This window comes from Crocodylus porosus, unplaced genomic scaffold (assembly GCF_001723895.1).
Source record: "Crocodylus porosus isolate Cpor-Errol unplaced genomic scaffold, CroPor_comp1, whole genome shotgun sequence".
In the NCBI taxonomy this organism is placed as follows: domain Eukaryota; kingdom Metazoa; phylum Chordata; order Crocodylia; family Crocodylidae; genus Crocodylus; species Crocodylus porosus.
The window spans coordinates 19,956,930-19,976,128 of record NW_017728909.1 but is presented as its reverse complement, the minus strand read 5'-3'; the positions used below and the strand labels follow the sequence as shown (position 1 = coordinate 19,976,128).

The 19,199-nt window shown below is 43.2% G+C and overlaps 1 protein-coding gene across 1 annotated transcript in view; it reads left to right on the top strand.

Annotated features, from left to right (window-relative positions):
* Nucleotides 1-306: 306 nt before the first annotated feature.
* The window catches only part of DCAF12 (DDB1 and CUL4 associated factor 12), a 45,136-nt gene continuing 26,243 nt past the window's right edge, over nucleotides 307-19,199 (top strand). The window contains exons 1-4 of the mRNA XM_019531857.1: nucleotides 307-543; nucleotides 2,682-2,936; nucleotides 15,756-15,962; nucleotides 17,337-17,397. Coding sequence (XP_019387402.1) covers nucleotides 463-543; nucleotides 2,682-2,936; nucleotides 15,756-15,962; nucleotides 17,337-17,397 — 604 coding nt within the window. The 5' untranslated portion in view covers nucleotides 307-462. The remainder of the gene's footprint in view (nucleotides 544-2,681; nucleotides 2,937-15,755; nucleotides 15,963-17,336; nucleotides 17,398-19,199) is intronic.

Here is a 19,199-nt window from a genome sequence, read left to right as displayed (position 1 = left end):
CAGGGTCCATGGTCTGGATTGGCTGTGTGGGGTCAGGGGTCAGAGGTCATGCCCATTAGGGGTAGTGCTACGGTGGCTGTGCGAGGTCAGGGGCCAGAGCCCTGCTGGCTGGGCAGGGGCCAAGGGTGACGTCAGGAAAAAGCTGGGCGGGCTCAGAGGGAGTGTCACGTGAGGCTCCAGCGCGCGCAGGCGCAGAGCGGCGCCTCACAAAGCCCCGCCCCCCGCGCCCGGCCCGTTTCCCGTGGCAACGGTGGTTGCTAGGGCCCCGCGCGCCGTCAAGCGCGCTGCGCCGCGCGGCCTGGCGTAAAGGGCGTCGCGCAGCGCGGTCGGCGGGGCCCCGCGGGCGGATACGGACCGGGCCCGGCTCTTATATGCCCCGTCCCGCGGCGGCCGCCTCCTGCCAGCCCTGCTCCATGTGGGGCCCGGGCCCGGCTCTCGCTCTCGCCGCCTCCCCCGCGCGCTATGGCCAGGAAAGCAGTTAGCAGGAAGCGCAGAGCGGCGGCCGCCGCCGCCGCCGGGCCTGGCGGGCTCCAGGGGGAGCAGGTACGGTACGGGCCGGGGGGGTCCCTCGCGGCGGGCGCGGCGCGGTGCGGCGCGGGGCGGTCGGTTCCAGCCCACAACGGCCCTGCCGCCCGCATGGCCCGCCGGCGCAACGCACAGGTGGGCCCGGCTTGCCCCCCCACGGGGCCTGCGAACCCCCCCCATTTGAAGCCCCGCTCCCGACTTGAAGCCCCGTCCCCCATTTGGAGGCAGGGGCTGGGGAACGCAGGAGGGTGTAGCTTTACGCTTTGGGAAATGTGGGATTCCCTTGTTTGGGGGGAGCCTCTGGGCTTGAAGCTCTCCTTGTAAAAACACTGACTGCAGCAAAAAGTCTGAACTCAAATGTGCAGTGTTGAGCATGCCAGGTTGCAGCCTCTGCGCTTCTCCCCAGGGCTTTTTTTTGTGCTCCCCAACGGTGGCACCTCCAGGTTGGCCTCCCACTGTGAGCCCGAGGCAGCTGTGGCTGGGAGGGCCCTGGGCGAGCGTGGCCTATCTTCCTGCCATTCCTCCACGCAGGCCTCGGAGCACAGCTCGCTGATCGGCGTCCGTGGGCTCCCTGTGCTCGCTCAGGAGATGGTGGGCGCTGGCTGGCGTGCTCTCCCCCATGTTAATCTGTGACATCGCTCCCTGTCCTTCCTCTTTGTCTCCCAGAAATAGTTGGTCTGTCCCCAACGGCTCCTTACCGTATTCTGTGATGAGCCTAAGCCCGTGATCTTTCAGCACATCAGATGAGCCCGTGTCACATTGTGGCAGAGAGCAGAGGTGGAAAGGGAGAAGGAACTGTGTATGGGGGGGGCGTCCCTTGTTCCTCTCTCACTTGCAGCCTCCAGTATTTAAGGTCTAGGAGGTCCTGATTTGGCCTCTCACTCCCGTGCTCAACAGCTGCCAATGTCCCCTTTCCTCCACGGCTGCGTCCGGTCTCTTCGTGAACCTGGCTAAGCTGTTGGCTCCCACCACATCTGGTGGCAGTGAGTTCCACCCTCTAATGACATGCCTGGGGACCAATAACTTCCTGTTGTTCATTTTCATAGTTTCATAGTTTCTAGGGTCGGAAGGGACCTGAGAAGATCATCTCGTCCGACCCCCTGCCATGGCAGGAAAGAGTACTGGGGTCAAATGACCCCAGCAAGATGTTTTAAACTTACTGCTTAGCAATTTTGCGTTGTGATGCCTAGTTCTTGTACGGTGATAGGTGGTCCATAATAAATGGTCCTAGTTACTTTCTCTTCACTGTTTGGTAGAGGAAATAAATAAGGATTTATTACTTCTAGCAACACTTGCCCATCGTGGATGATCTTGCTGACAAAGGTAAACTAACAACAGGAAGTTCTTTTTCACCCAGTGTGTCATTAAAGTGTGGTGAAAGCTGATGGGTCAGCCACGTTCAAAAGGGAACTAGACAAATTCTTGGAGGAAAGGGACGCCAGTAGCTACTGAGCATGGGAGGTAGGGGCACAGCCTCTGAATTGGAACTGCTTAGACCCTAAATCAGGGGAGGGCACTATGCAGCCCGTGGGGCCCCTAAAAAATTTAGAAAATTAATATATACCTGTCCCTGGCTGCCTGTCATGCGGCCCTCGATTGCTTGCTGAAACTCAGTAAGCGGCCCTCTGCCTGAAATAATTGCCTGCCCCTGCCCTAAATCCTGGAGGCTGTAAGGGAAAGAGGAAGGGGAGATGCTGGTCAGACCCAGGTCAGTCTCCCTTCCAGCCTATGTGGCACACACTGGGCAAGATGAACTGTGGTCTGACCCAGTAAATGGCAATTCTATGCTCTTAAGAATGTCCCTTCAGTAATGCTTTTCAGACAAATATTTATTTAAAAAGCCTTATTCTTCTTGAAGCTTGTGTGGAGATTCTGCATCAGTCCTTTTTTCCAGTGTTTTCGGCTGGGTTGGATTTCTCCAGGAGTTTATTCAATACAGTTTATGCTGTTTTTAAGAACAGTTGAGGCAAATGCTTGTATAGGATTGTTTAGATGGGCATGGCTCTACCTCTAGCAGGGGGTTGTACTAGGTGTGATCTCCCAAGGTCCCTTTCATCCTTATCCGTGATTCCATGATACAGTTCTGTATTAAGAAAGGAGTTACTTAAAGTATACCTCAGTCACAGTTCCTGAGCTTGATGTTTGTGTTTTAACAGTATGGCTGGGATCACTCAGTTCACAAAAGGAAAAGACTCCCCCCTGTGAAAAGGTCTTTGGTGTACTACCTGAAAGGTAGAGAAGTCAGGATGCAGAATGAATCCAGCTACCACCGTTTGTTGCATGGATATGCAGCCCAGCAGCTCCCCAGTCTTCTGAAAGAGAGAGAATTTCATCTAGGGACCCTTAATAAAGTTTTTGCATCTCAGTGGCTGAACCATCGGCAAGTGGTGTGTGGGACAAAATGCAACACAGTAAGCATGATCTTTTTTTTTTGTTTCCTCTAATGTCTGACAGAACTGTTTTCCCTTGCCTTTGCATATCACCATAAACATTAAATGTAGATTTCAGAAGGAAATATTGGGAAGTAGCTGGAAGTAAAGTCAACTCATGTGCTACCTAATTCTAGGTAGCTATTTATACTGTGCTTATCCCTTGTAACTGAGCACTGTGCAAATTGACATGGGTACAAGAGTAATGGCCCATATGTAGATGCCACCCCCCAACCTCCTTTTAATGGAAAGAAGAGGGGTTGGAACTAAACAAAATTTGGATATGCTTGACCCTCACTTCAGTCCTTAGGGTGGCAGATTTATGCTTATTATAAGCCTTTTGCAAAAGATGGGTCCCTGTCTCTGTCCTAATACAACCCTATCTCCATTGTTCAATTGTCTCATTCTTGAACAAATTGTAAGTACCTTACTGTGCTTTTAAAAGGGCACTGTAAAGATAAAATCTTCCACATAAGCCACTGTTCCTTCAGCTTTGTTATTAAGACCATAAAATGTTAAAGCTGAACTTGGTGTGGGGGAAGATTCACTGTTTTTTTTCTTCACTTGCTTTCAGTCTTGGAACACAATGACATTCGCAAGCTAGAACACTGATTATGCTCACTTCTAATAAAGGGAAATATTTTTCAGTCCTTGTGGCTTCAGTGTTTGATTTCAGACACAGCGGGGAAAAGTTGAAATATAGTTCTAGGTAAATAAAACCACAACTGCTTCTTTTGTTCTGGTTGGACAAAATCCTGTCTCTGTTAAACCTGACAGCGAAACTCCCCTGGATTAAAACAGAACAAGGAATTTGTGCACGAGGCTTTTTGTGACAGTAGAAAAATAAAAGGTAGGCTTTATTTATACTGTTTCTTTAGGTAAACTTCTGAATAAAATGACAGGTGCTGGATGAAGCTGGCAGATGAAACAGTGCCAAAACACCTAGGCTGGATGGCATATTAGAAGTTGATTTTTATCTCCTCTTTATTTTTATTTTTTTTGCTTAAAGGCTTTGGAGAAAAGTGAGGAAATTGCATATGACTGTTCTTCATGGGTAGGAGTAGTATGGTCCTATTTTAACATTGAAAGAGTAGACCTTTTACAGTTTGGCATGTAATAACTGTTATTGAGAGTTAGTGGCCACCGATATGTAGGGTTTTTATTTATAACTGAAATTAACTTTTGAGCAGAGTCTGGTGATGCTCCGTGCATGTTATCTTTTCCTGAGCCTGTAGACAGAGCATCTCTGCTGGGAAAGTTTACAAATGAGATGGTAAGGCAAAATTTTGAGTCTGCCATGTTTCTGCACATTTCAAAAAGAAACTTGGAGCATTTATATTGCCGTCACAGAGACGGAGACGAATGGGCTGTTGCCTAGTTAAGCTACCTTTGTGGAAAACTGTTTCTAACTTAACCATTCCAGCAACAAAGGGGGAATCAACATTACTTTTGTACCTGTACTCCATAGGCCTCTGTAAGTGTGAACTCTTGAGTCTGATTCAGACCTTTGAATGTCTGATATTTGAACAGAGGCAGTAAGTATCCTTTATTAAAAGATGTATACTATTAAAAATGTAATAAAAGTCTTACTACTGAAAAATTCAGGAAAGGGAGGTTCCTACAACTGCTTTAGTTTAACCATGTTGTTCGAGTATTACCTTTTTATATGTGTATTTAATGCATAACGGTTTATGCCATGCATTGTTAGAAACCAAGAATAGAAGAATATAATGGAAAACCATCTTAGCCAAATTAACAATTTTAATTCAGCAAGGATGTTAAATTGTGCTATATTTCTTGGTCTGAATCTGGAGTTAACTTCATTAACTTCAACACTACAGTGGAATTCCCATTGTTTACCCTGCATCAACAGAAAATTTTAACTAATAGCATTTACTTTTAATCAGAGGTTAAGCATGTCACCAGCTGGATTTTTGTGTTTAATATGCAAGTTGCCTTTAGCTATATCATGTGAACATTTTGAAAACTTTTACTTTAACCATAAAAAGAAGAGATACCAATGTACCTTTACAGTTTTGACTTTACTTTTGATGAATCCACATGGTACTCAATTGATCATTTTACAAGCACTGTAAAAGTAATATAGACAGCTTTTAAGAAGAGCTGATTTTATACCATGTCAGTGATATAACGTGCTTATATAATTGTCTCTGCACTCAGTGTTTTGGGGTTTTTTTCCTCTTAAAAATGTCCCTGTGTATCTTCTGCACATTTGAGAGCTGTATTATTGTCCTAGATGTGGATTTCACAATTGGCTAAAATTTTATAAATGAGGTGTTTGTCTCTGGCATAAATGATTGATAACTCGTGTACATATCTTAGTGTAGTTCTCTGCTGAAATTTAAAAATGGCAAGAGGCCCGGGTTTCCCTGGGGCAGGTTCCTGTTTGTCATGCAAAGAACTATCACGGTGGGGCCTGTAGGTGTCGGTGCAATACAAGCATTGACTTACAGCCAGCATCCTCTCTTCACCCAAAGGACTGAGATTTGATTGATTGATTTATTTGGATATCTTTCAGAAAGCAATGTGAAATATAGGCATATCCAGCCTTTTATGCATCTGAGGGGCGTCTCTCCTCTTCAACCTTTAACTCAGGAAAGACTTCTTAAAATAAAAACTGGGATTGACTGTTTTGCAACTTCCTGTTGTTCTAGCAGTGCTGTGGTCAGAACTCATCCCTAAATGCACCAAACTATTCCAATTATAAGTCTGCCCTATGTTTTTTACTTTTTGGGATGGGGAAGAGACAACATTTTCCCTCTAAATGCATGTTGATAACTAAAAATAAAATCTGACCTCAAAAAATCTTTCAAGAGATCAAATAACCACAGAAAGGACCCCAAGGGTTAAATGGCCTGAAAATACTAAAATAAAAATTCTGCTGAAAATGTGTCTTATTTTTATTCCGTGCTGAGAATACAAAGGTCAAGTTTGCTGGGGGCTCAACTATAGGTTGGTTCTCATATTCGTTGAGTGCTATTTTTATTGCCGTTTTTGGGAGGAATAGTGAACTTCATAACTGGAGCAATATGCTGTTTTGGTAGAAGCTAAAGGAGGTGACAGGTTGAGGCAGGCAAATACTAGAGATGTTAGAGTCACTCTCTTTCTACAAGGCGCTCGCTGGTGGTTGACTTGCCTCTAGCAGAAGAAGGCAATTTTTCTGAGTATTCTTCTACCCCCCCTCACCCCTCAGTTAGGACTGAGAGGAAATTGAGTCCAAAAATAGCTTTCTGTTAAGAGCCGCATTCTGAAATCCTTCTGTTGGATGTCTCCTAGATTATCCTTTCTTTCCCAAAGTGTGCGGTGAAGCGTTCTCATTTGTCCCAGCAGTCCTGCCGCCACTGGTCACAGGCTCCTGGCCGTGCTCGGACATTGTTGCTTGTTCAGGAGGATCCGTGTCATCACTGCTCTCACTGGAGGCTTTCATCTCACGGGATCTATCCTGGGATTGTTAGAGCATATCAGATGGGACTTCAGAGTATTTTCTCCCTCTTTAAATGAGAAGATAAATGAGGCACAGAAAAAAAAGACTTCTGATGCTGCAGCATTTCAGTAGTAGACGTACGATAACGTGGCAGCTCCTATCAACTTTAATGGAGGTAGTTGGTGGTGGTTCCTGAGGGCAAAGCATGATTAGTTTTTACTTGGGAAGCCAATTTAAACCTTGCTGCATTGCCCCCAGTGACTGGCATGGAGGACCTGAAAGAGGGCTCAGTCTCCTATGTGAAGAATGAGCCAGGCTTGCATCTTGTAACCCTGCAGGCCTTGACTAAAGCTCACTTGATGGAGATTTTTAAAAGTCTTGTCATGCAAGGCTTCCACTTGTCCATCTTTCAGTTGCTATTGGTAAATTGTACGGTGACAGTGTCTTGTACCTGAGGAGCAGGTGGTCTATCACCAATGAAGCTTGGTGGTAGAGACCCAAGCAAAGCCAAACCTGTTGGGTATTTGGAAGGAGCGAAGAGAATAATGATAGCATAGCTACTGAGCTCCTGGACATGTGCAACTCCAAACCTGAGAGGGAGTTTGTAATGAAACTTGAGTGCCTTAGGGCAACCCCTTGAGATAACGATATGTGGTATCTGGTAACATGCACTTTGCATTTGAAAGCTAATTTAGATCCTGCTGATAATGGCTTGGTCTAGATCTTTATCACTCCCATCACCCTGACATAGGACTGATGGAAGTGCCTGTGCCTGCTTGTGACCTTCTCAAATAATTGTTCCCATGTCTTCTTCCATGTTGCCCCCCTCATACATGGATTGGTCTCCCTGTAGTGATCCATGGAGTTTCATTCTTCTATTCTTTAGGGCCCACTGGTACTACAAGACTTGTACGTGGAGATTTAGTGCTAAAGAGGCCGAGATTAGTGCTTGTATCTGGTGGGTGAGAGTCATCAGTTTGAGAACATGGCTTTTGTGCAAATATGAAATTGTTGAAAAGCAACGATGAATACATCGTTTTAGCTATTGCATTTGTATTATCATGCCCCTGGAGGGACCTGCTTGTGGACTGGAGTCCATTCTGTTTAGTGCAAAAAGATGGTTCCTTCTCTAAAGAACTTGCCGTCTAAGGACACGAGCAAGAGATGGATGTGGGAGCTTGAGAAAGCAAACTGTTAATGTGATGGGCAGTGGCATTAGTGAACCAGCATCCTGATGGGGGTTTTTTTGTAGGTACTGTGACCACGAAGAGATTTAAGGATGCATTTGAGAGACGATACGGTAGTTTGAGTTGTACAGTACTTCGAGTTGTAAATGCATTTCCATTCTGGTTTGACAGACTACCTATTGGCACTCAGTGATTTACTTTTTTACCAAGTCAGATAGTCTAAGCAATATATTTAAATACTAGAATGAATGACTAAAAATTATTTTAGTCTATGCTTAGCTAATAATGTTGGTTGCTAAAAGAACTATATTCGGAGAATTACTATGCAGAATTAATGTAATTGGCATCTGTCCTTCTGTGAGGAAAAGGCAATCAGTCTGAGTTTATACATATTCTCTGTGCTGTCTAAATCTAAGTTTGTGCTGCTCATTTTATGAAAGGTGCTTTTAATGAAAGGTGACACTTCAGTACTGATGCAGGCTGAGGCGTACAGCTAGAGAGGAAGCAGCATGTTGAATTGCTGGCTTTAATACAGGTGAGCAGCGGCAGGGGGTGCTAGTTCTCTGCCTGCAGCACTTCAAGGTGACTCTGAGCCTGACTTTTTTTTTTTTCCCCTTTTGCCTGTAACAACGGGCACTGTGCTTTCCCTATTTGCCTGTTTTCTGTGTAATTAATGACCTCATGTTGCTGCCTAGAATGTTCCCTAAAACTTTTGAACATCCCGCCAACAAATTCCAAAGTCCCAGTGAGACTTGGAGGTCTCGGAAGAACATCGAAGTCTCCTTGTGCCTGAAAGCTTGCAAAGAACTTTGTTCCATCTACTCAGTTGGTCTAATAAAAGATATTGCATCTACCCAAAGAACCCTGCCTGCCAGTGAGAAATGCAGATTTGTTGAGTAAAGGACTCTGCTTTATTTGGCCAAACACTTCTAGTTTAAAAATAAATTAAAAAAAAAAAAAAATTGGATCACGACTTGTCTCTGACATACTGGAGCCTCTGTTTTCCTTCATTGTCCCTGAAAGTCAGGTAAAGAACCAAAGGGGTGGAAGAGACGTGAGGCTGAGTCTTGGGGGATGTGGATTCAGTTTGTCCCAGTAACACATGACTCATGACTCCTTCAAGGCACTTTGTTGTGAAGTGGAAGGAACTCCCTTTCTTCCATTTTGGCTTGGTTTACCTCCAAGAACTGGAAAAAAAAACCCCTCTCTTAGGGCCAGGCCACACAACAGCAGTTTGTCATCTGGTGTCCAAGGTGGACAGCTAGCTCTACTGGTGTAGTGACTGTAGTAGATGGTGTTATAGCACCTCATTGCTGGGCAGCAGATGCAGCAATTTCTGTAATGGAGCAATTGGCTGCCTTTGGATAGACTCCCTGTACCCTGTGCTGGTGTAACTTGTATTGGTGTAGTCTTCTTATGATGTTTCCAAGGGTAACTCTACCTCAGTTTTTAGTAGGCTGCAGTAGTGCAGGGCTGTAAGCTGCCTCCCCCACTCCTTTACAGTGATGTCAGCATGCATTACAAGGTAAGTTGTCATCCATGTAGATCTTTAGTAACTGTCAGGACCCTAATTGCCAGTGGGGCTTCTAGGCACTAATGTGATACGGAAAGTAATAAAGTATGCATTAGGTTAGTAATCCAACAAAACCCAGCAGGGGTGTGTTAAACGTATCTACGGTGCCTTATCTGTAGCCTGACTACAGTAGCTACAATCGCTAGTACTCCAGGTTCAGCTTTCACCCAGGCAGGGTCCCTCCCTTGATCAATGAGCACTGTAGTCCTCACAGGTTGCACTTCTGCATCAGAGAAGGAGTCACAGAGGCTACTAGACAGGCAGGATCTCTTAGGGCAGTCAGATTCTTCCCTTTTAAGTGCACAGCTCTCTACAGAGCAAGACGGCTCAGCTTTGTTTCGCTTTGTGGGACAAGGTGTGGTGCTCTGGCTTGTAGCACATGAACAAAGCTTTCATGGCCAGATGAAGCTTGCATGCCAAGTTGCAGCATACTGACCACTGAGAAAAAACACTTTTGTAGTTAATATTCTCATGCAAGAAGTTAAAGAAACAGATGCACAGATCTCCAGTTCATTGCTTATTGTGATAGTGGGTTTTTTCAACATAGGATTGTTCCAGCTAAAGGATACTTATTGAAGGAAGAGTTCTCTTCCTTACCCTAAAGAAAAGAAGAAATAGTTGTATAATGTAGCTGTTTTAGGATCTTCACCTTCAAGAAAAGGGTTGCTGTAGAGACTGGGTTAAGTATTTGCATGCATACTGTATTTCATAGTTTCTAGGGTCGGAAGGGACCTGAGCACATCATCTAGTCCGACCCCCCCTGCCATGGCAGGAAAGAATATTGGGGTCAAACGACCCCAGCAAGATGTTCATCTAACATCTACTCGCATGGTACATGCGGCTTGTCCCTGGAAACAGCTCCCCAAAATCTGGGGTTTGTGCTTAAGGAAGGGGAACTGCTTTTCTGCCTGGAATAGAAGCACCCAACTTTGATTCCTGCCCTCAGCAGCAGTGGCATTTTTATTCAGGCAGTCAAGATTGTCAGTTGCCTTAATGGCTCGTTGTCCTTTGTTCATCAGGCATCTCTCCTTTTTAATGGTCTTGATGTTCCACTAATCAAGCTAACCTTTCTTCTGGGACTTTTGCTGTCTTCTAGCTACTCCTGCTCTCTCCTCCTATTTCACATTCTTGCAGAACGTTTAGCTCTTCAAAATTGTAGAGCCAGCCATGAAGACCAGTTTTCAGCAGCAGCTAGTGTTTCAACTTTTGGGAAAGGGGAACGTGAGCGAGCTGAAGAGCAGGGACAGAGCCTCATCTATGCAGCTGTGACTCTAGAAAAATCTTTTCTTCTTCATTCTGCCGTCCCAAAACCAAAGTGTGTGTCTTATTTGGGGGGGGAAAGGGGGAGATGAGGAGTGTTGTGAAAAAAGATAATACTTTCCCCCTCTCCCCATGAAGATGTCTGGTTCATTTAGGACACTTGTGAAATAATAGGGAGCAAGGTCATTTGACTTCTTTATGGTTTAGCTTTACTAACATGCTGTAGTTTGGTTATCTTTAATAAAGGTTTAACAAAATGCACCAAACCGTTTATACTTTAAATGTTTACTGAAGTGTCTGTAACAACTGTAAATGGCTGTCTAACTTCCTACCACTTGCCCAGTTCCACAACGATGTATTTGTTTTGCGGGCTTTGTGGAAGTTGGTTAAGTAGTCTTGTTAGTGACAACAGAGCATGCTGTCATTTCCTTCCTACTAGAGTGCAAGAAACCAGAAAGTTGTGTAAGCCAGCAGTGTTGTAGTCTGAACACGTCAGCCTCATTGCAGACGTATTCGAGACCTTGTATCTGTGGCACACCCAGGTTATCCTGGTCCTTTTATTCTTAATTTGCCATGATGGCCCTTAGAGCACCCAAATATACTTAATCACATCACTAAAATAAATGGGTACGTCACTATAAGATCTTAGAATCTAAATTGGATCCATATCTAAATTGTTAGATAGTAATTGTAGTACAATGACAGTAACTGTAGTACGACTTGTGAAAAGCATACTTGGCCTGCAGGAGTGAGAGAGGAAGACTATCAGAATCACCAGAATGGAAGATGGTATCCTTGAGAGAGGAGGGAAAAGTACTATTACTGTCCTGTGGCAGGAGCAATGACATGCACCTTAAATCGCATCAGTTTGGATAAGTGGGGGATAAAGAACAACCTACACTTGCCCCAAGAGCTGAACAAATGCCTTGTCTCACCTTTTGGTTACCTCTTCATCCTGACTGAAGACTATTGGTGGTGTAATGTATGGTATTGGAGACTCTGATTTAGAAACTGCCTTATTTGAGGTGTAAGCAAAACTTAGATTGCTTCCAATCACAAAATTGAGGGCCTAGATAGTCTTAGCCCAGTATATTAAAGGAATTGACATCTGAAATAGCAGCAATTCTAACGTGGATGTTCACCAGCTCTGGGAGAGTCTCTGTGATTAGAAAATAACTAATTTTATAAGCATCTTAAAACCAAGCAAAGAGGAAAGAAGTGATCCAGGCAATTACAAGTGTGATAGCTTGGCTTTGGGAGTAGGTAAGATCTTAAAATGTACTGAAGAAAAGAGTAGTTACAGATACAGAAGGAAAAGAAAGTAGGACAGAAAAAATTGGTTTATCAAAAGATGATGGTATCAGACTAACTTCATTCTATGATAAGTTTTAATAAGGAAGCATAATGCAGTGGACTTAATTTATCTAGACTGAAATGTGAGATGGGAAATTGTTGACCAACTGGATATGCTAGGGCTAGAAGTGGGTGACACGACTCAAAGGAAGATGGATAGTTCGCCTTTAAGCATAGCCCACTAATCTGACCAGGGAGCAGTCATCAGTGGTGTCCCTCTGAGACTGAAAATGGCCCCGTTTAGGAGCATCCACAAATGTCATGAGGACACCGCTAAGTCCAGTACAAAGTTTGATGATTTGAAAAAAAAAATCTTAAACAGGACAGATAATAACACCGATGTGGAAGATAACCAGGTTGTTATACGAGAAGATTTGGGTAATTGTATGGAATGGAGCATTTAGCAGTATGAACTGTAACACCATTCACCTAGAGACCAGTAACAAGGGCTTAAGCTATAAGATGGGGGGTCTCAGGCTGGAGTCATCAGAGCAGGATCTAGGAAATCATAGGATGGCCATGAACTTCCAGTGCAATGCAGCTTTTAAAAAGAGGGTTCAGAGGGACAAATGATTATGTAAGTCCTGGATAAGACCAGGTAGAGTACTGTGCAGGTCTAATGACAAATGTTCAAACTTTAAACTGGAGCAAATTGAAAGAAAGGCCACTAGGATGCTGAAGAGAGCAGAGACCTTTTATTATGGAAGAAGAAAAGAGATCAGCTTGTTTAGTTGGGCAAGGCAGAGGTTGAAGGGATATGATCACTTTTTACTAGTATGTATGGCAGTGAACATGAAGGAGAAGACCTTTTTTTAGGCTGAATAACAGTGTAGAGATGAGATCAGTGAGCTGCAAACTGGCTAGTGGTAAACTTTGGACTGGAAATTGGAAGATTTCTGAGTGTTGGCAATTACAGGAAAATGGTGGGGCCAAGAAACCTGTCTAGCTTTAAGGGTGAACTGGGTAAGTTTGTAGAAGGGATGGTATGATAGGACGGAGCTCTGGCTCACCAGTCAGTGTGTCTGTGTAGTTGTGTCCCCAGGCTGGGGTAGCTTAAGTGTCATAGAAAGTCTGGTAAGCCTGGGCCTTAGGGCGTTTGCTGTTTTTCCATTTTGTGCCAAGAACCAGTTTTCCACCCCTAGGAATGCTCCTGGCTTCTGATGGTGGCTAGAGAGGTTTTTTCCTCCTTAGGCATTGGGATTTTTGCCATTGCAGGGGGAGAGTGTGAGGGATGGCAGGTTGGCTGGAGAGCACTGATGTTTCTACTGGTGCTTGGCAAACCCAGCCATTCCCCGCTAGAAGATCCTGCTCTCTCAGTCAGGGTTGTTCAGATTTGCCAGATCTGGAGTTTGGAAGGAATGTTTCCATTAGGACAGATTGGCATTGACCATGGAGGAGATTTGCTTCCCAGGGGAGGGAGCAGTAATCTTTTCCCCCTAGGATTTTCTTAGCATTACTCTGTGGGTGGGTGTGGGTATGTGCACACATATATACTATGGGTTGTGTGCATATGCACACACACATACTCACCCTTCCTTGTTGCATTGGGTATTGGAAATGCTTCTGGGGCATGTAACCAGGTATTCTTCATGTCTTAGAATTTTTCTTGTAGTTGTGGCGGAGGGTTTGCAGCAATTATTTGGGTGGTTATTTTTTTTTCCTTGGGTTTCTGATGGCTTATAAAAACAGGAAACTGCAGTCAATGGCCCAAGAGACCCCTCCCAATCCTCTGTTCCCATGTGTTTTGTCAGTAAGTGGTTGAGGGTGCAGGACCAAAACAAGCAAAGCAGAAAGGTGATGGGACGCATGAACCTTCACACAGTCTCCAGAGTTGTTCTATGTAGATCTAGCATCTCAGCCTGCTTCCTAGAGGTACTTATTGAGGTCGCCTAATGCCGGCACCTGTCCTTGTGTGCATGTCACAGCTATATGGTGTATTGCTAGGATGTAGAATCTGAATACCCCTCTGAATCAAAAGTTTTATTCTAAATAAAGTTTCTAGCCATCTTAGCTGAATAGAGAATCTTCCAAAAGAGAGTCCATTGGGCTCTTTTTTCCTGAGTCCACAAGCATCCACCAGTTATTCTGAGAGGTGTGAACTTCCTCTTCCAGACTACCTGGTTGTGTTGCCTATTTATGACGCTTGTATATCACAGACCATGAGGGTGGAAGGGACCTCAGGAGGTCACATCTAGTCAACCCCCCTGGTTAAAGCAGGACTAGTCCCAACTACGTCATCCTAGCCAGGGCTTTGTCTACTTGAGTCTTTAAAACCTCCAAGGATGGAGAGTCTGGGGAGCCTGGTCCAGTGCTTCGTTACCCTCTTTGTGAGAGTTTTTCCTAATATCCAACCTCAACTTCCCTTGCTGCAACTTGAGCCCATTGCTCCTTGTCCTGTCATCTGCCTCCACTGAGACCAGCCCAGCTCCATCCTCTTTGCAGCCCCCCTGCAGGGAGTTGAAGGTTGTTATCAAATGTCAGTGTATGCCTGCATTAGCCAGTTAATTGGAGTGAGGAGCTAAAATAAAAAAGGAGGTCTGAAGTGGATAGTTTCAGCTGGAAAAAAATGCAGAAGGAATTGAAGATGGTGCATATAAATGGAAAAGAGGGACAGACAAATGAGGGTGGAAAGGACATAGTAGGTGTCATTCTCAAGTGGTGTTTGAGTGGAATGAAGTACCGATGGTCCTATCAGTACATAAAGTCTGTACCGGACTTGATCTCTGTGCAGAAACCCCTTTGACAACAGTGGGAGATCTGTGGCTTGGAGGGAGCACTTGGTCCTATGTTCATAGCAAAGGTAGCTTTTCTCCAAGGAACCATGGAGTAGATTATGTGGGTGTAGATTATAGATTATGAAATAATTAGTTGTATTCAATAGATCAAGAATAACAAACAGTTTTAGATCTATATGTTCTGTTGGTTTGCTGTAGCTGTGTATTACTGAATTTGTTTTGTTAAGAAATGGAAGAAGATTACTTATTTTGTTATTTACCAACCCCTCCCCCCCCCCGAACCTGCAAAGCAAATGATTTTACAAGGAAGATGAGGAAAATTGTTCTGAAATCTGCCTCTTTGTTTTTGTTTTGTTTTTAAGTTGGTTTAAATAAGTTTTACTATTCTTTCTTTTGTCTTTAACTTTAATATTAAAAGCTTTGCATCATAGCTGCTTCATTTTTAGTATACAAGTACAGTCAGTTTACACTGCACTTCCTTCTGAATGCATTGGACTTTCAGGTCTTGCAGTCTTCTTCGGCAGCATCTGTAAGAATGCAAGATTCAAAATTATTTTTCTCTTCAAGTGTTCATATTTGTAACACTAGACACAGTTGGTTTCAGTGTTCCCTTTGTACAACTAGACTTGGCCAGGAATTATGGAGTGGTGTGTGATCTCTTTGAAAATTGTCAATTTTTGTCAAAAACTAAAGCATCCAATTAGTGATGTCCAGGTTGGTCTCCCACCTGCCTGGTTTGCAGGAAAATGTCTTTGGGTGATGGTTTTTGTCAGCAAACTTCAACAGTGTCTCAGTTTTTGTCCTGATGTAGAACAGGAAAATAGATAACGTCTTAAGATTTGTCCAAGGACAGCAAAAAACATTTCTTAACCACTTCTCCATATAATCATAGTCTGTCTGTCTTCCTACAGCAATGGAGAAGAAAAACTGATTGCAAAACTATAGGAACTGGTAGGGGGTTTGGGCCAGATGAGTGGAGCATTTGATGTTACCTTGAAATCGCGTCTTAAAGTGTTGACTGTGTCCTTTTTTAGGTTACGCTTGCAGCATTTCTTTGAAATTCTAAATTTTTGCATCTCAGGTTTAAATTGGAGCACCAGTAAGAACCTACAGTGTAATAGTTGTGGTAAGGAGTTTGTCATCTGACCCCTTTTTCCTCTCCAAACTTGTGATGTAAATTTGATTTTATTTTTTTGTGATGGTTCTGCTTATGAAGTATCATGTTTGTTTGCCTGTTTTCCTTTTCAGTTGTTTGTGGTAGATGTCCAGACTGGCCAAATTACCAAGATTCCTATTCTGAAAGATCGTGAACCCGGTATGGTAAACCAGCAAGGCTGCGGTATTCACGCGATTGAGCTGAACCCATCAAGGACACTTTTGGCTACAGGAGGAGACAACCCAAATAGCCTTGCAATTTATCGTCTGCCTACACTCGATCCTGTCTGTGTGGGAGATGTAAGTTAATATATTTGAGAAAAGCAAATGCTGTCACTCGCTAAGTATTATACATAGACACGTCCAAGGTCAGAGCAGAACTTGGGTTGTTGAAAGCTTGTCAAGAGAGAGTGAACTGGAGCTGGGGGCATGTATATGAATATGGCCTCTGCATTTCTTTTTTTTTTTTTTTAAATCCTTCCAATCTGGAAATGTGAGCAGGCAAAGAGGAAAAGAGTTGCATTTCCACTCTGCAAAGCCAAATCTCTCTGCAGAGACTCATTTCTAAAGCCTTACAAGCTTTGGAAATTAACAAAATCCTACATATTGCCAATATTTAACTGTGAAATTGCCCTCTTAATAAGCTGTCTGAGGCCCAAAAAGCAGGTTGTTAGCAGGAAAATTATATGGAGAAATTAAAATAGAGAAATGATGTTGTGTGGTTGCTGAGTTCTTTCCTAATCCAGGATGCCTGACACAGATTGGTCTGAAGACAGAATTTGGCTCTGCAGATTAATTCTAACTAGTAGCTTTTGCCAGTATGGGATATAAATTGTACCATGCTCTACTTATTAAAGAGGTTGTGTCACATACATTTTTTATATAACCCTATTCCAAAACCAAAGCTTCAAATGATTGTACCGTCTTCTCCAAAGCCTCGTTCCCTAGGCAGCAGAGGTCGTTATGCCTGTGGTAGCTGATAACCAGCTTCAGGGTAACCTGACTTCTAAGATTGCTATTTGCTATTCATTTGCATGCTACGAGATGTGACAGCTCTTTCTTGGAGAACTGGAGTCCTAATGTTCTTTTTTGATTCAAATGGGAGTTCGTCCCAGGCAAGGACTGCAGTAGCAGGAGCCTGGCTTTGCTGCACAGGCTGTTGTTAAAATCTTTCTCCACGTAACCTGTTTTGGTGGACCTGCAGCTGTGTTATGCGCTGTGAATGTTTTGTTTTAATGTCTTCTAAAATACAGAATATAGATTAAAATGAATGGCAGTTACCTACCTATGAGAAGATTAAACAGGGAGCATGTAGTGATGATTTCATAGAGGCGAGCAGTGCACCTATGAGTGCAACATTTAACCTTTTGTTCAGTTTTCAGAATTTAAATTCTAAGCTCAATCAGGAGATCTTTTTACTCACAATTATTGTCAGTAAGTCTTTAGTGTAAGGAAGAGTAGATTTCAAATCTAGTCCATGTGTAAAAAAAAGAAAAAAAAAGTCAAGGATAGTTTCAGTTACTAATCTAAATTTTGCCAGTGCCTTTCCTCCTGTTGCTGCACAATTAACAAAACTGTCTGAAATGATTATTCAGGAATACTGTGAACCCCTGAATGCATTTGATAGCCTTTGATGCGACAAATAGGTTAATATTCTTTCTTTCTTGTTTTCAGGATGGACACAAGGACTGGATATTTTCTATTGCATGGATCAGTGATACTATGGCTGTTTCTGGTAAAAGCTCATTTTAATATAAGATCCTTATAGTGCAGTGCATCTCCTGGTTTTCAAGGGAAGACTTACATTGCCTGACAAAATTAGATCATCAAATACAGATATTTGATGTAGTATAAATGGGATGTCATGATTCTAATATAAAACATGTAAAGCAATTGAACTGAGACATGGTCAACACTTCAAATATAACCATGTTAGCACCAAATGATCTGGTATACCTTAGAGCAATGATTCTCAACTGGAGTTATGCGAGATCCTTTTACGGGTGCCATGAGGTGCTGCATCATTGGGTGAGTAAATACCTAGGTGTGATTCACAAGATGAACTCAGCAGTTTCAAATAGGAATCCATAGTGTCAAAAACATTCTGATTTGTTGTGGTCTTTCTGAGTTCTTTGCAACAGAAGAATTGCTATATTTATTTCCATACTTAAAAAAAAAAATCGAAAAACTGGCATTTCCCAGTGCCTTGAGTCTAACAAGATTGAGAACCGTTGGCTTACAGCATGCTTGCTCTAACTTGTTTGTAGCGAGTGTGAGACAGCATCACTACCGAGTTGCTGCACAGTTCACATGATGAGCAAGTATTGTTTGAAAAAAAGATGCACCTAACCATGACAGCCATGTGTTGATACCAGACTTGAAGGAAATCGTTCCAACTAAATCTAAACTTTCTTCAGAGGTAGTAAATATGTTTTGCCTGTGGTTAGATTAATTAAAAAGAAAAAAAACAATCACACACCTGGATACATATAATCTGAGAGCCTTTAAATTCCCTTGGTACAGCTTGTTGTCTGTATCACAATCACGTAGGAGCAGTGTAGGGAGTGCCTTTGCATAACCATGCATATTGCAAGCACTATACTTAGAGGCCACTTGAAAGCAAATACAAAAAATCTTGAGTGCGTGAGGGGTGACAGCTCTTGAAATCAGTCCTTTTTGCTTTGCACAACTTGCAGTTCAGTCCTTTATTCAACTTTTCAATTGTCAAGTTTTAAAGGTGTTTTAATTAAATGTTTTTTATGGCTTTTTGATAACTGATACAATTGCTCTTTATAGAGAGGGGGTGCTTTGGGCTCTTACAGTTTCATTGTATCTAGGGTTGGAAGGGACCTGAGTAGATCTTGTCTAGGTACAGCTCTGTTCAAAACCACCTAACTCTCAATAGCTCTTTTACTACTCGCTTTTAATTTTAATCACTTTCACATATACCACATGACATTTTTGAAGATGTTTTGGGACCAGGTGTATATTAATGGGACATATTCCACTCTCTGAATTTGTATGTCACGGGGACTCAGAAAAACATAACCATTGTAACTCCATTCAGATTGTCAAGCTGAGTACTGACAAAACCATGAAGAACAGGAAATAATCTTAGAAACTGTAATGTATATTTGCAGTTCCAAGTGAAAGGCAGAAAGGTGCAAAGTTGAGCAGCTGGGGGGAATCCATAAGCAGAGAAAAGTGCTTGGTGTCTGTTTCTGAGAGGTAGATTAAATGTGATTCAGAGGGAGGAAGAGGAATCATTGGTGTCACTCTAGGTCATATCTGTTTGCCAGCCACTTCGGTGCAAAGAAGGCTGAAGGGTTGAGTTTCCATGTCCCTTGTTCGTATTGGTATTTAGGTAGAAGCGGGGGTCAGCCTCCGCACGAGTGTGTGCAGTGGTTTATTTAAGGAATCCATGGGCATAAGTATAATCTGTCTTGACCTAAAGTGGCCTTGATTGAAGGAGAAATAAGTTGGTCAGCCATCTTGGCTGTGAAGAAATAGATTGTACAAAAAGAACCCAGATAGAAA